General features: G+C 38.3%; 1 protein-coding gene across 1 annotated transcript in view; it reads left to right on the forward strand.

Annotated features, from left to right (window-relative positions):
- Window positions 1-16,683, forward strand: part of LOC108726267 (Tie-like receptor tyrosine kinase) — a 239,537-nt gene that overhangs the window by 207,652 nt on the left and 15,202 nt on the right. Inside the window, exons 2-3 of the mRNA XM_018453728.1 lie at window positions 8,691-12,628; window positions 16,024-16,149. Of these exons, the coding sequence (XP_018309230.1) occupies window positions 8,691-12,628; window positions 16,024-16,149 (4,064 nt within the window). The remainder of the gene's footprint in view (window positions 1-8,690; window positions 12,629-16,023; window positions 16,150-16,683) is intronic.

Genomic DNA, 16,683 nt, shown 5'->3' on the forward strand with positions numbered 1-16,683 from the left:
GTCGCCAACGGCAAGACAAACTGTCCGAGACAGATCGGTGACTCGAATCGAGAAATCGGCCGATCGATAAAATTATTTCGGTCTCGCATCGCGGCGTATTGTGGCTCGCCGTGACTGTGTACGCCTTCACGGATCAGAAGACGACTCTCCCTGTAGATGATATCTGACTAGCTTTAAATAATGGGACCTTGCTGCGAGTGAGTTCGACGTTCCACGTCGTGAACTCGTAATCATTTATGCTACATTCTCGACTTGTGCGAGTAATACGTTCCTGAAGAGACGAACGATTCCTTATATAAAATGAAATAAAAAATATCTTTCTCTTACAGCTGTTCTTAACTTTTTAAAATTATGGTAATTTTGTTATTTACAATAGTTTGTGAAGCGAAATTTATGGAAACTATATAAATAATTTTTAATTTCCTTTCTTAAAATGTTCTCTCTTTACCTTCATAATATATTTTGTGTGGTATTTGTAAAACATTTTAATATGGAATTTTTTAATTACTGCTCGTCGTTTCCATTAGGAAAAGAAAATATAGGTATAATATTTCACATTAGCACTGAATAATGAAACTTGTTAAAGCCCTCGATTTACACCGCATTTCTCCCGCTGGGAAATAAATTTCAATTTACAAGAATTCATCGATGAGCCATTGTGCATCCATTGCAAGATGAGACAGGCGAGTCCGACCGAGTGTTGAATAATCGTCGCCTCATTCGACGTCGTTCCTCGTATCCGCGCAAGGGTGCAACGCAATTTGCAGCTGCATGCGAGAGGCAGGAGGAGAGTGCATGCTTGCGTACCTTGGGGCTTCCGTGTAGATCATTGATCACGCCGGATTAAGGAGATTTGTCGTCGCGTGGTAGCGGAAGCGTGGGTAGAGAACGATCCTCTTTGTCGTGTCCTCCCGACAAGAGAGAAGGGAATATGCTTGGCGACTTCCTGTTTCTCCTCTGGACGTTGCATCCGACCGGCTGCCGCTCGCAACCAACGCAGACCGCGCACTTTTTCCGGATTATTACCGTGTATTCATTAAACTCGCGGGCCTTGATTGCATCAAATTGCCGGAACGGACGATGCCGTATGAAACGGTTACATAAGGGTACTTGCGATTGCGAACGTTTCGACCACTGGTGATGAATGGCGTGGACAATGCCGCGCGGACAATAGCTTCACGCTTGCCACGAGCTACTTCGAGCGTCGGACTAGAATTCATTTTTTTTTTTTTTTTAATTGAAACGCTCTATTTCCATTGTGCAATTATATCTCCACGAGCATCTGACGAAGTCTCTCAATACAAAAATATATAACTTTTTTCTCTTTATACTCATATTTTAATTTGATAAAATCATACACTGTTATAATGTCATTCATAATGTCAAATTCATAATGTTAAATTATATCTACAATTTGAGTTATTTTTAATTATTTGTATAAGTCGCCACTGTGCTCCTACTCAATATGTCGTTAATTTAACTCTAACATAATGAAGTTAATCAATTTAGCTCAAAAATATATATTAAATTTGACTTAAATTCAGTTTATTATTTACTAAATGTATGTATTAATACGGACGTTGTTTATTTTAAACCATAAAAATGTAAATCAATCCATAAAAATGGATTGATTTACATTTTGACATATAAGTTACAGATAACAAAATGTTATTTAAATCAAGAGATTAGATTACCGTTACTCCTTTAATATCTAATAGTGTAGCGCCGTCGGTTAATAGAAATGTATCTGAATTAAATTCCAATAACGATAATAAAAAAATGTACAGAACGTGTAGCTTTCTTAAAATAATTATACGAAAGGAAAGGAGAAAAGTCAAATATCATAGTTGAAGTAGTTTACTGGCCTGCGCAGTTTAAGAAACTGACGAGATCTTATCGTATCGTTTGCGGATTCTGCGCCTGTTTGTTTGGTTGGGTCTTATGAGATCTTCGATTCTCATTTCCGCTTTCATTCCGCTCAACTTTTCCTGATTTGCAAATCGGGTAGCATACTGTTACGCTCATTACAGATTATTCTAGCGCGATTAAGCTAGCTATTATGTGAGATACGCTTTTGTAACCGCTGCTTCACGTAATCCTTTTGCAGAAGTGTCGATACCCGGCAGGCGACATGCGATTGTAATTACCAATCTTACGATTGTAATTTTCAATTAAATCTATTTCGGAATGATGATGTAAAACATAAAATTAAAATTAGCTTATTATAAGCAAATACTTTATTGCCAGTTCTATTTATTAAGTTAATATAATCACATTATTATTTTAATAAATTTTATTGGCAATTGAGGAGTAATGTTAAATTAAATAATTTTAAATTAATGATAAATTATTATTTGTTAGCAAATCGGTATATCGAAGTACCAATCAATCGTGACTCTGTCCTTTTCTTTTTATATCATCGATCCGGAGAGACCAAATGCTCGCAGGTATATCGTAATATTGAGCCATTGCGCGAGACCTCGTGACATCGAGATCATCGCCGGGGCCAAGGTTCCGTGAATAAAGCCGCAGATAATATTCACAGATACGAAGCAACCCGGAGGGTTATCTTCGACACGAGGGACTAGAGCGATCTTAAAAATCCGGTCAACAAAGCGACCCCCTCGAAACGGAACATATAAATTGCAAGGGCTCAGAGAGCAGGTCTCATTGGAGAACTGCTCCTCGAAAAAGAAGAATAATACAACGTTAAGACGCGTTCTGATCGTTCTTCGTGCACCAGGATATGTAGAAATGAAATACTGCTTTAAATAATTCTTAACAGCAATTTTTTAAGGTACTCGAAAAAGAAATTCTGTTATCTCTATAATTAATATAAATATAAAATTAAATTTTAGGTCTTACTTTAGAATTGAATAGCTTTGGTCATAAATGTAATATAAAGCACCTTTAATTTATACCCTCAAAAGAATACTGGAGGTAATAAAAGCTAAAGGAGAACTAAAAAAAATGATTATTGTACAAAAATAAATATTGATTTCAATAAAACTGTTTTGTAATTTATTTTTTATTAGATATAAAACATTTACGTCAATTTTGTTGCTTTATGGCCAAGACTGTAAATAGTTGTTATTTATTTTCTAAGAAAAATAAAAACATATAGGGACTTATAAATAGATAATATCATCAAGTAAGTAAAAAATTACTATGGCCGGTATTCATAGTCGGTTCTTATTTCAAGACCGTCTTAAGTAATGTCTTAAGACGCTAATGCGGCTCTCTGATTGGTTCATGATAGCTCAAGGCTGAATTTAAGACAGTCTTAAATTTAAGATCTGACTATGAATATCGGCCTATGAATTTAGTACTCTACTAAAAATATTTTTAGGAAACAAATTGTATAATATTTTCATTAATCATAATTTTTATAATATGTATATGTGGATAATTTAGAAAAATTGTTTTTAAAATTATGTAAAGAAGGAGAGCGTTTGGAAAATGTTCTATCAAATATTTTCACGCAATTTTAATATGCGTATATGAATATCTTCTGTATACTTAGTTCGAATCGCATCGTATTATATGCACAGGTAAGGGTGACTACAAGCCTGAAATATTTATCTACTATTTATCTGCTGCGATCGCGCTTAGCTAAGCGGCATTAGGTTTCGGAAGCCGACGAAGAGGCGACGAATCGCGCGGCAATATCATGGAATATCTTAGAACTCACGTACCATGATATTATGTAATGGCGTCGGTAATAGAGACATATCTACCATATAGACAGACATATTATGACACTTTAAGCCGCAATTGCCACCTTACTCCCTAACATCTGCCGACATCAGGAAACTTACTTCCTGTCGCGACTCACTTGCAAATTCTACGCGACATGCTTATTAAGACTTTCTAACTTTTATATAGGTATAAGATGCACAACGGGAATTTTTACCAACCATGAGACTAGAGAGGGATAACAATAAATTTGTAGCACGTGTTGAATAGCTGAAAAGTGAAATATATCAGTTTCATAAAAATTAAGAGATTTAAAATTAAAAGAGTAATAAATTTAAAATTGAAGAAATTTATTTTTACAAAGCTACAGTTAGTTTTTTAGATTATAAACAAATTGAAATTTGAAAAAAATTGTTGATAAATAATAAAGTATTAATTTTCAGTTAATTTGTAGACTATTTAAGTAAATTTTAAGATATATTTAGTGTGTAAAAGAACTAAAGTTCAATGATAATTCTCTCATAGAGCATTGAAAAACTTGAAACACTATAAGATTACAATGATTTATTAGGCTACCTCAAACATATAAAATACGTTTTTCTGAGAAATTATAAAAACGAAGAATAATAGAAACTAATAAAGCTAAAGCATATGTTGTTATGGAAAATACGTCAATTGTTACGCAGCTACTATTATTTTATCGTTCTCGCAATCGGAGCTTCGACACGAATACTGCATGAACACACGATAATTTCATAGAATCATACTGACAATAATTCCTCCCTTCAAACAAAGGCTGCTCGTCGACGTGAGAATGCATTACGTTGAAGCTATTAAAATTGCAGCACGATGCACGATGGGCACGTTTGTTACGATAACAAAACAGGCATTAAGATAAAAAAATAAGAAAAAAACAGAACCGAACTGGGCCTCGTAACGAAAGTAGGACAGTGAAACGGTACGCGCGATCCGGACCTACACATCTCACGTCGAATCTGGGGTCCAGCCCGCGAGTGTGTGACACATCTCAGAGTCATCTCACGTGCCGCTCGCATTGTAGTTCACTCGGGCAGTCAGCCAGCCAACCAGCCAGTCAGTCCGTGGCCGTCAAGACTCGAAGGGATCAAGAACCCACGAAACAAGAACAGAGACAACACTGACCTTCCTCATACACGTGTCCACATAAAATATTACGATGCGGTCACGTTCGCGACGACAATTCGCGAACTTGCGACAGTAAGCCTTGTCTCTCTATCCATCTTTCTCCCGCTTTTACAGTGCTTTTACAGTCGCGATTTTTATGGTCGCTTATTTTAAATCTGGATAGTATAATAGTGTTTTATACATAGACAAAATTTGTATTTTAATGAAGTATTTAAGAATTTGACTAGATACACATACAGATCTGAAAATAATCTTGTTAGACTATCAAAATTATTATGTAGGACACTCAAGGATAATGAGCAATATTGCAAAAGGTTTTGACATTCCAGTAACTAGCGTTGTACTTGAGCGTTCTACATAATTATTTTGATGGTGTAATGAAATTATTTTTAGATCTATACACTTAAATCTATAGTGTCAAATTTAACTTAACGTGAGTCGCCACTGCTCCTACTCAATCATATCGTTATTTTGTACTAAAACAATGGTTATATTTGATACTATACAGTGTCAATTTAACACTATATAGTGTCAAATTTAACTATCGTTTTGATAAAAAATAACGATATATTTAGTAGGAGCAGTGGCGACTCACGTTAGGTTAAATTTCACACTATAGATTTAACAGTGTATTTAGCACAATTTTTAGATTTTAATAAAATTGTTCTTTTCGTGTAGCATATGCTGAGAAAAAATGTACTAAATTTTTAATAATTTTTAATATTTTGATAAATATTTATTTTAATAGTATTGAGTTCACGTTTACCTCCAGTAAATAAATATTTATTAAATAAGAAAATGATATTTAAATGAAATATAAAGAAAATGATTTAAATCGAATTAATGATTTTTGTACCAAAAATAAATACATATTTACATTCAGTAAATATTCAGCTAGTACTATTCAAACAAATATCTATTAAAGTATATTTTTTTAGTGAATGGTAGAATTCAACATATTAAAATATAATTATATTTTTTAAATTGTTGATCGATTCAAATATTTTTTCGAATTATTGTATGTAGCAGGAAATTTTCGGATTTTTGTTATTTTTTTTTTATCACGTTCTCTACTTTATGTTTTCTCGAGACTGATGAAAATTCCGCGTGGAGTAGAAGGTTAGACGACAATTCCCGCGATTTCGGTTGAGATTAGGCAGACTGCATTATTCAGAGCTCGAGTTGGCGGGATACTCGTGTATATTTATAAGCATGCTCCACAACAGGGCGGATTCCACGTTGCGATTTGCACGTTCGGAATATCTGTTTCGTTGAAATGTATCTCTAAAATGTTGAATTGGTTGTAGAGCTTGCAATGTCTTGGATTACCGTATACACGATGACAAGTTATTATTCTAGCGCAATCAGAAATTGATCTTTATATCGTTCATTTACTTCAACAATGACACAACTCACACAAAAACGAAGTTTTTTAAAAAATAAATTTGAATATTTGGAATCATTACAATTTTGTAGTATTAATTTTAAAATGCAATTTTTGATATAATAACTGATTTTAGAAGAATAAAAGTGTGTAACTCGTAAGTATGTTTTTTTATATTTCTATTCTTTTTTTTCTAAACAATTTAATAACATTTTTTTTATTATATCGTTGTTATAACAAATGATGTTTGAGTAATACTTTATTATTTTAAAGTCAAAACGTTGCTCAAAGGGTCGAAATAAAAATTTCAGAAAACAAAATACTTTATGGAAGAAGTAACTTTTATACATCTTTCTGCTTATTCTAACAGAAAATACTTAACAAATTTTTTTATTATTCAGAAATTATAGTAATACATTTTTAAAAACTCTATAGTGTCACATCAAATCCTATAGAATTTTAAATTCTCAAAATGCATCGGCTTCAAGTTTATAACTTCGAAGTCGCAGGAAATACTTTAACACAGAATAACGCGTTAGGTGAGAATCGTGAATGAAAACCGAGCCGCCGTATGTCACGATAATCCCTAAATCCACAGGGCCTTTTCATGGGGCATTAGAATCATTCGGAAATTCATACCGTCACGAAATAGCATTTATTGAACCCTTTAACGAGCTCACAAGCCGGGCTTTTACGTCGTTGTAAATTAAGTTCGTTACAGCTGTATCGTCTCTCGAGTTTTTTACTGATTCGAGGAGCGTTCGCTTTGGGGGTCGGGCCCGCTTACGGACAATGAGAGAATAAATTCGTGACGCGCAGCATCTTCTCTCGATCCTTGCCGACGAGCTCTTAATGATCCCCCAGCGGAACATGCTTGTACGTAGATATTATAGCGTGCGTTCTTCGGCATTTTACAGTACGAACGAATTTCCGAAGCGAAGCGAAACGAGCAACGCCCATTATCTGCACGATATGGCTGTCGGCGGACGTTATTGTACCATGAGAAAACCGCGAGGAGCAATTCTTGAGTATAAGTACAGAGAAACGAGAAATTCGCTCGAGTATGAAGTTAAAAAGAATAGTTTATGGACACATCGCTGCGTTGATGGAAAAGTGTCACATCTCAAAATTAGCAATTTTTCAATAGAACATTTTTAAACCTGTGAATTGATAGGTACAATTTTAATTAGGATAGTGAATACAGTTCCTTTGACTTTACTTTCTTTCTATATTATGCTTTCAATTACAATATATTGCTTTTCTATCAACGCAGCGATATAATAATATTGCATTGAAATTTATGTTTATTTAATATTTCTCATTTAAGATTTTTTTTACGAAAGTTAATTGGCAGAAACTAATAATTTTCTTTTCATTAGAAGTTTTAATTGTACACAACAGAACGATTTTGCTGAAGTGTCTAAAAAAGCTGGATATAGATCTGAAAACAATATTGTTGAACTATCAAAATAATTATGTAAAATACTTAAACATTGATGACAAAGTTTTAATATTCTGACAATTAAAAGCATCCTACATAATTATTTTGATGGTCCAAATAAAATTATTTTCAGAGCTTTCTCTCTCTCTCTCTCTCTCTTTCTCTCTGCATATGCATGTGTGTGTGTGTATGTGTCTAACTAAATATTTAAACTGTAGATGCTTTTGAATGAACTCAAGTGAAATGTCAGATCCATGAGAGCCACTCGGACCGTTTTTACAATCGCGACAGACGATTATTAGCGGAACCGCTCGTCGGACACATGGAACCGTGAGAGAAGTAACGGTACCGAACCTCTCGTATCCCCAAACCGCGACTCTGAAGAACACCGTTACTCGAAGAACTTCTCTCCGCGAGAATTTTTTTCGTTTCGCACGTCGCACGCAAATCTAATGGAGAACTTAATTACGTTTACTGTGTAGCGTGAAGAAGAAGCGGTCAATGTTCTTCCGGTTTTCACCGAGATGCTCTGACGGATGATGATTGCAAACAGCGATTCGCATTAATCCGTAGAAAATTTCCCCTTTCCGTCGCCGGAACTGTATAGAAACGGATCAGAACCTATAATTGCTTCAATTACACATCACGCTGTTTAGCACATACGATCAGTTAACATTTAGAAACTGCGTTAAAACGTATTTCTTCAATGTAGTATCTAATGAATACTAGCGTAGCAAAATATAATTATTCATGCAAACGATGTATTTATATTTTTATTTCGTTCTTTTTTTGCAAGCCACTAAAAATTTTTTTTAATTTTGTCGTAACAAATAGCAATATAACGTATATTCTGTGAACTTTAGTTGTTTTTACGCGAGTCATTAAAATTAAATTTATGTCTTCTATTCGTCAATATTTATACCTATTAAGTTATCATCTATTTCTGTACTTAATTTACTTGAGGAAATTAAAAATGTTTTCCAGAAATACCATTTTTGTTTGCAGACTCGTCAGTCACGGATCATCGTCATGGGCGTACATCCTTACACACGGAACCGTTGTCGTCAAAGGCTAAACGCGAGCAGACGCTACGCAACATTCTCACTGCAAGAAGACGACAGATTCTGAATCAACGTTTGCATGAGCCTCACCGGATTCTTTCCAGTCGTAGGCCACGACCTGGCGACATCATTTCAAAGGATCCTCAGGACGTCCTCGAAACCCAGGAGACTAGAAACGGCATTTATCATGTCACAAGCGCTCGAACGGAGGTATCAATGAAAGAGGAAATTTCGCAATTGTCAAGGAAATCGATTGAAAAAATCGTTTCCGTGATCAATCTCAACGCGACGGGAGGAGAGTCGGAATCGCGAACCACGAAGATACCTAAAACCGAAGCTCTGTCGCCGACGACCGGGAAGAACGAAAATATCTTTTCGACACCTTCTTCGATCGCCTCAACGCCAGCTATCAATCAAAAATTGGGAGACGCAGAAATGCGCAAGAAAAACACTGTATCGATGCCAGAGTCATTGTACAATCACTTCCGGCCAGTGGAGAGCAATATTCCAGTGGAAGATATGTCGCAGTTTCTTTATTTCGGCCAGAAGCTCCAGCCAGATGCGCTGAACGTTACCAACAGCAGTAATAACTCCGTAGAGACGACATCGACGTATCCGACTTCCTCGCGCAAAAGATATTCCACAAAAAGATTCACCGCGACGATCGCCACGCCGATGGAGGAGATGATGAACGAGGAGATGAATATTGCGTTGGAAACGTTAGAACGTCGGACGGTTGAGAAGAATCAAGTATCGAGGATTAAGAACACGTTCAGAAGCTCAGGCAACGGGTTATATTACCGGAAGCCGAGGCCCACGGCGGATGTTGTGTCCAATGTTATTCCCGGGAACGAGTCGAGCCCTAGTATCGTCGGTGGCTCAGAAACAAAGAGCGAGATGAATACGGTGGATGACAAATTTCGCCGCAGCGACCCGTCCGCTCACGCAGACGGAAGCGATCGAGTCCCGCTAGAGAGAAAAAACGCGGCCCACGTTACCGAGGTGAGCACGACGACCCAGATACCTCAGCAATCCGATGTTGAGGCAAGGGTCATCGTGGAGAGTGAAATCGATGCGAAACTCTCGAACGAAACGAACTCGGTCTCGAACGGGACCGCCGAAAGCTTTCAGAGGACCAACGATTTTGGGAAGGACAGCGAAAAGAAGAAAGTCACCGAGGCGAAGACGGAAGCATTGAATGCGGAGAAATCGGAGCACAAGTTAACGGGTGTTGAGAGGGCAATATCCACATCGCAGAGAGAGAGTGAGAGGTCTCGAGAGAGCGACAGCACCGAGACGACGTCGTTGATATCATCGCGGGCGGAATCGTCGACTCTGCGGATCGTCGTGCCGGACGACAGCTTCGGGCTGTCGAGTTTCGCGATCGAGAGCGAGCGGAGCCATCGGAATACCGTTAAGCAGCAACCGGTCGTGGATCCCATCGCGGATCGACCGGTTCGCGTGTCGGCCGGCGGCGACGTCGTCTCGAAATCATCGCCATCATTGACACCGCCCTCGAAGACGGAGTCGTCCACACCTGTCGTCGTCGTCGTCGTCGACTCGGATCAACAGCCGCAGGAGCAGCAGCATCCGCAGCAACACGTGTACGCTTATACGATAACGAACGTGACGCGATTGTTGCGCAACTACACCGGACCCGGATTAAGCGGCGAGGAAAGACGAGGGGGAGGTAGTGCTGTTGGTCGTGCTGGTAGCGGTGCTGAGATAACGAGAGGTGGATCGTCGCACCAGCGACCGCAGCAGCAGCAACCACCGCCGCCGCCGTCTTCTCCTCTTCTGCTTCCTCGTGCCGGTGATGGCGGTATAGAACCGGCACGAACGCCGACGGGACTCAGTGCTGGCGCGACCGTCGAGCCAGCCGCAGCTGCTGGTGCGTTGCCCGGTGTAGTTGACGATTTGGTGGGGGAACGATCGAGGAAAGCTGTTCCGCAACAGCAACGAGGCACAGCCGGCCAACGAGTGGCAGTTACCTGGTCCTCGTTGCATTCAGTTGCGAATAACGACAGCGTTGTCTCGACGTCCAGATCCATCAAGTCACCGGAGATCGCAAACAGAGGATTGGTTAGGTGGAACCACACTAAGTTGCGAACCAGCGAGCAGGAGGGTGCTAATGATCGGAGATTATTAAGAAAGAGCGCCAGCGCAGTGCTAAATCAAAGATCAACTATAAGCGAAGAATCTTCGACTCTAGTGACAAGCAAGCGTCGCAGAGTGTTGGCCTCTTCGAGTGGGGTGTCTTCTTCGAACGGTACCAGGAGACCGAAGTCCGGTGAGGAGAAGATCGATAGTGCTAAGGATAAGTTAGTGGTGAACGATCAATCGTCGAACGGGACACGAGTTGCGAATCGCGGAAAAATTTCGGACGATGAAGTACCGGGTGTTGATCCTCTTCGGGAAGTTACGTTTGCCAGCGGGGTAAATGAAGTGCCGGGTGACAGTAGTTCTCAAGAAACCACCGTCATGGGGATCTTAAATCGAAATTCGAGTGCAACCGACGAGACGCTGGATGCGACCGATCCGTCTGTTCTCGTCGACGCGATCACGACGACGGAGCTGGAAAAGTCTCATGTTCTTGAGGAAGATATCGTTACTGCCAAATCAAGTTTAAATGAAAGCTATATCAGAAGCAACGATCAGGAAGACGATCAGGGTATCGCGATGCTGAACAAGACCGAGAGTAATGTGAACGCAACGATAGACGGCATCGGTGAGACGACCGTGATAGTGATTGAGCAAGTGGATGAAGCTGTCGCGAGTACGACGACGATGACAACAACGACGACGACGACAACGACGACAATGTCGACAATGCTCGCAGCTCCGATTTTTCCGGTCACGCCTAGAATACTGTCAGAATTAGAGAGAACCACTACCGATCCGGAAACTAACACCTTGAGACCGACGGACGTCGCGAAGGAAAACAATCTGGACCCTTCAGAGATCCAAAAGAGGTACCGAGCAAAAGATGCGACGACGACATCAACAACGACAACGACAACGGTTTCGCCAATTCAGAATGACGTCCATGTAAACGAGACTTCGAGCAGAAGGTCGAAGGTCCTGCCTACCTCGTCGCCGCCCACGGTAACGGAGAATGGGAAACGCGTGTCTGGCGAGAGATCGCCGGAAGTCAGGGCGCGTAATTTATCAGACAAGTCAAAAGACAAGGACGACGTGCTACCGATCATGCATCTGTATAACACGTCGGATATCTTCAACAGCAGCGGGCCGATGGACGGGTTCGCTCGCGGTACAGAACGGGTGGTGCTTCCGATGGATTCCGAACCACAGAACGATCCCGCATTGACGACGATGATCATGGGAACGATGACGACAATAACGACGTCGACGACAACAACGGAAAAGAACCCCGATTTAGCGACGATTATCGATAACGCGACGGAAATTAGTGGAAGTACATCGACCACCGTTCCCGTTCCCAAGTCTAAGGAACCCACCGTAATTCCAACAAACTCTCGAAAGGACAAACACGAGGAGAATCGCGAATCCCAGGATTCTGCTGTTCCTTCAGGATCCAAAGGTTCCTCTTTCGTAACTACAACCAACAGGACGAGGTACAGGCCTGCCTATCATCATTCGATCCTGCCGGAATACAACAGCACGATGTATCATCCCGACGGGCTCAACAGGACGTTCTTCGAGACCGGCGAACCGATCTCGGTGAGCCCGCGGGAATCGATGAACATCAGTGAGGTGATATTGAAGCGGCACGACGGCGACGTGATCGCCACTCAGGAGACGGTTGCTGTGGTCGGCTACATCCTGGCCACTCTCGTCGTCTTTCCCATCGCCGTCGGCGTCGGGCTCATTCTCAGAAGACTGATACTTAGGAATCGTAAGGTGAGTGAGTTCGAGGTTTCGAGGTCGCTTAGCGTATCAGCATTGCGATCGATTTAGCTTAGATCGGGATTAGAAAGTATGCGCGAATCGCCACGCTCTAGATCGATTCGTGATATTTCGTCTTTCTCTTTCTCGAGTCTCGCGTTACGATCGGCGAACTGGTAAACACGATTTGAATCCGATTTATAAATATCGAAAACACGTGATTGTGAGAGGGATATTAAAGAAAGGTTTGCGGATACACACTGGATTTATATTAAATATGATATTTTAATAGAAAAGTACTGAGAATAGCAACGTGTAATTTTTGTAATTGCCAAATGTATGAAATCTTTTCAACAATTTTATAGACTAATTTATTGATTGCAAATGAAGGAATTTTTATAAGCAATTTAACGTAAAAACTATGTTTTTGAAATTAGATATCTTATATTTATTTAAACTCAAGTAATCTTCATGTAATTTCAATTCTTCAGTTCAATTCTTTTGTAGTTATATTGTATTTAATAAATTTAAGCATTATTGAAATTAAAAGATGAATAATTGTTTCCAAAATTTGCAAAGAAAAAAGTTGGAATAACAAAAAATCAGATTAATCGAAAGTCTATTATCGAATTAAATGTTTAATTGCCAAATATGCGTGAAATCTTTTCAATGTTATTAATTATTTTATTGATTGCACTGAAGAGATTTTTTACAAGCAAAATATGTTTCTGAAATTTTAAATATCTTAATATTTATTTAGACTCAAATAATTTTCGTGCAATATATTTAATATTTAATATAATATAAATTTAAGTATATTATTAAACATTAAAAATGCCACATGGATAATTGTTTTCAAAATTTTCAAAGAAAAAAGTTGGAAAAATTGAAAGCAAAAATTCAGACCGATCGAAATTTAAATTTTTCGATGAACAAGATTGCGTAGTATTGTCTAAATAAGTAATATAATATTCTGATATGATTTATTGAACATTATGATTTAATTGGAGATCAGATCTACTCTCGAGTGTGGTTGCGATCGAGATTATCGTACCAACGGAAGAGACGGTGGGAGAGCGATGAAAAAGCGCCACGTATAACTCTATTTTTAATTGATGCACGACGGGATGCTGAGACAAATTGCCGTTCATACAGCAGTGCCACTTACGTACCGTTACGCGGCATGACCAGGATTATCATTGCGAGTTAACGTTTATCGTATGGCTATTTGGCTTAGCGACGTTCGTTATATCGCAGCGGAATCGCACTAACATTTTGATAATTAACGCATATCGACGACATCTGAATCGCTGCTATTATGGACTATTAGCTGATCTAAAATGCGGTTCGCTAGACCTCATAATTATTAGAAAGTATCGTCCTGAATAGCTATTTTAATTAAAACGAGTTTTAAAGAACCCTCCAAAGCTGACGCCAAAATCTGTAACACAGTTACTGACACTGAGTCTGTAAAACACACATTTAATTGATGTTAATTAAAAGGCACCAATTATAGTTTTAAAGAATTAAAATAACATAACTCATATAAAAAGAATGAATATTAATGTACATTTACGAAAAAAAAACGATTTAACTATAAGATTTAACATTTTGTTGAAGCTAAAAATAATTTTGTTGGATTATCAAAATAATTAGTTGGAATAATTAGTTGGAAGCTAAAAAATGATGAGCAAAAAATTTTTTCATATTTTATCAATCGGTTTGAATTTCGGACACAATTATTTTGCTACGTTATCACGGTCGTGACTTTGTCGTGAATGAATATCAAACGCGGTCATCGAATAATTCCTTCGCGAAGGCTAGCTTTGCGGTGATTCATGAAATGGTTAACAATCTCTTCCCCCTTCCCCTCCGCAACAATTACTAGAAGTTCATTGTATGCAGAATAATCTCGGGATGATTCGAGCACAGTATCATCAGACGAAGCGTGGCGCGTTAGTAAATGAGAAGATGAACGCGAACGTTGGATAATGCGAAAATTGTTCGACTCATTATCTATGATGATTCTTTTTCCGTGGAATTTTCCTCGGATAGCTGACAAGAAGGTTGCGTCGAAGGTCGAATATCTTCTCGTGCGAGCCTCATCAACACAATCGTGTCTGAAAATAAGGATATTTGTGTCGAGCATTACATTTGTGTAATTATTAATAATTACATCAATAATGCACATCTACAATTAGATAATCTCGTGAATTTATACTTTAATATTTACTCTTTATAATGTTTCTTGGTGAACCACATTTCTAGTCTATATTGCAGTTTTTAATTGCGGAAATTCTATTTCTTGTCCTGATGAGAACCACATTTTCTATTATAGTTCTTAATTGCGGAAATTCCATTTCTTGTGAATAAGTGACAATCTTTTTGGCGTCAGAAATGATAGCGGAATTAATGGCGCAGACCACAAAATTTCCGGAAATGACATAAGCGAAGTGCTTTCACGCCCGCGAGACGTTCATAAATAATAATGCGGGCATAAATTTAAATTTAACCTGACAGTCATGGAAATAAATCTGAATGGCGGTACAAAGGTTTGCATGGACGGTAAAAAAAGGAGCACGCAAATGAAGGGAGAAGGGAGAAAGGATGAGTACAGGGGCCATATAAATAAGCGGGATCGTTTTCGGGCTCGTCCGAGTTAGTTGAGACGAGCTCGATGCTAAATTCGGGTGTTCTGTGTTCTTCGAGATTGAAATTTCACCGTCGACAGGCAAACCGATTCGTTTTCCTGATGATTCTCGCATGACATAAGCGACTCTATAGATAGATGCTCTTCTTTAAAAATAATCTGTACATGATAATACGTCGCATAATTATAATCAAATATGATTGGTATTTGGTGTAGAGAAAAACTGTTTATAATCCGCAGAATACAAAGTAACAGTAACATTATATCAACATTATAATTTTCCACTCAACAATATAAATGTAATTTAACACATATTACACATGGCAGTTGTTGAGTAGAAAATTATAACATTGATGTTACTGTTAGTTTGTGCTCTGCGGGAAGCAAATTATTCTCTTTATTGCTATTCTTAGATATTAAAAATACCAATGCAATTGTAGTTAATTTCATTTCTTTGAAAGCTACGACAGGCACAATTGGTCATCATTTTTGCATTATTTGCATGCATCTTATCGCCGTTGTAAAAAAACGACGTTGTATATTTACGTGGAATCGCAGTATGTTTGTCTAACTTTATTCCGGCAATATTACTCGCGGAAATACTCACAGAACACCTCAATCTATCCCGCTGCTCTTCATTGCCACGCGGCATTGCGTCTCCCAATTAAACGGGAGTGACGACCGATTCAAGTGGCTCGCCGATGCGCGTGCGAGCGGCATGTTGCATACATGTTGTGCTGACGTTGATTTGCTTATGCAGGTGCTCGAGGAGTCGGACACGTCATCGGAGATAAGCTGCAGGAAGGACGCTCTTAATCTCGAAAACGGCGACTTCAAGACGTCCATCGAGAAGGCGATCACGAAATTACCGAGGATACAACACTTGGTGAGAAATTAACGAACACTCTTAGATATTTAATGCGACAGCAGTCACGTAGTAATTGTTTGCACAGCCTTTTCGACGCGTTCGTGACATGGTGTAAATTTTTTCAATTAAATTGTATTGTACTTTATTTAATTTAGTGACCACACAAAAAGATTGGACTAAATAATTTACACGTATAGTGATATAAAAATTAATTTTATTTATAAAATATATAAATTATTTATAAAATTAATATTCAGATTTTATTAATTTTATTTATTCAGAGAAAAAATGGAGACAGCTGTAAATTACATTAATAAAAATAATTTCATTTATAAAAATAAAATTTATTCGATAAATAATTATATTTTATAAACAAAATCAATTTTGTTAATATATAATAATTTAATTAATAGTTGTCTCTTCGTTTTTTATTTGAACAAATAATTTGCATAGAGGAAAGTTGCCGAATGCGTACCACTTAACCTATTTTTTATTACATTTTCCATTTGGCACTGTTTTATATGCAAATGAACATTAGAAATTATAGCTTGA

The sequence above is a fragment of the Mycetomoellerius zeteki genome, unplaced genomic scaffold (genome assembly GCF_001594055.1).
Source record: "Mycetomoellerius zeteki isolate Tzet28-1 unplaced genomic scaffold, Tzet1.0 scaffold407, whole genome shotgun sequence".
In the NCBI taxonomy this organism is placed as follows: domain Eukaryota; kingdom Metazoa; phylum Arthropoda; class Insecta; order Hymenoptera; family Formicidae; genus Mycetomoellerius; species Mycetomoellerius zeteki.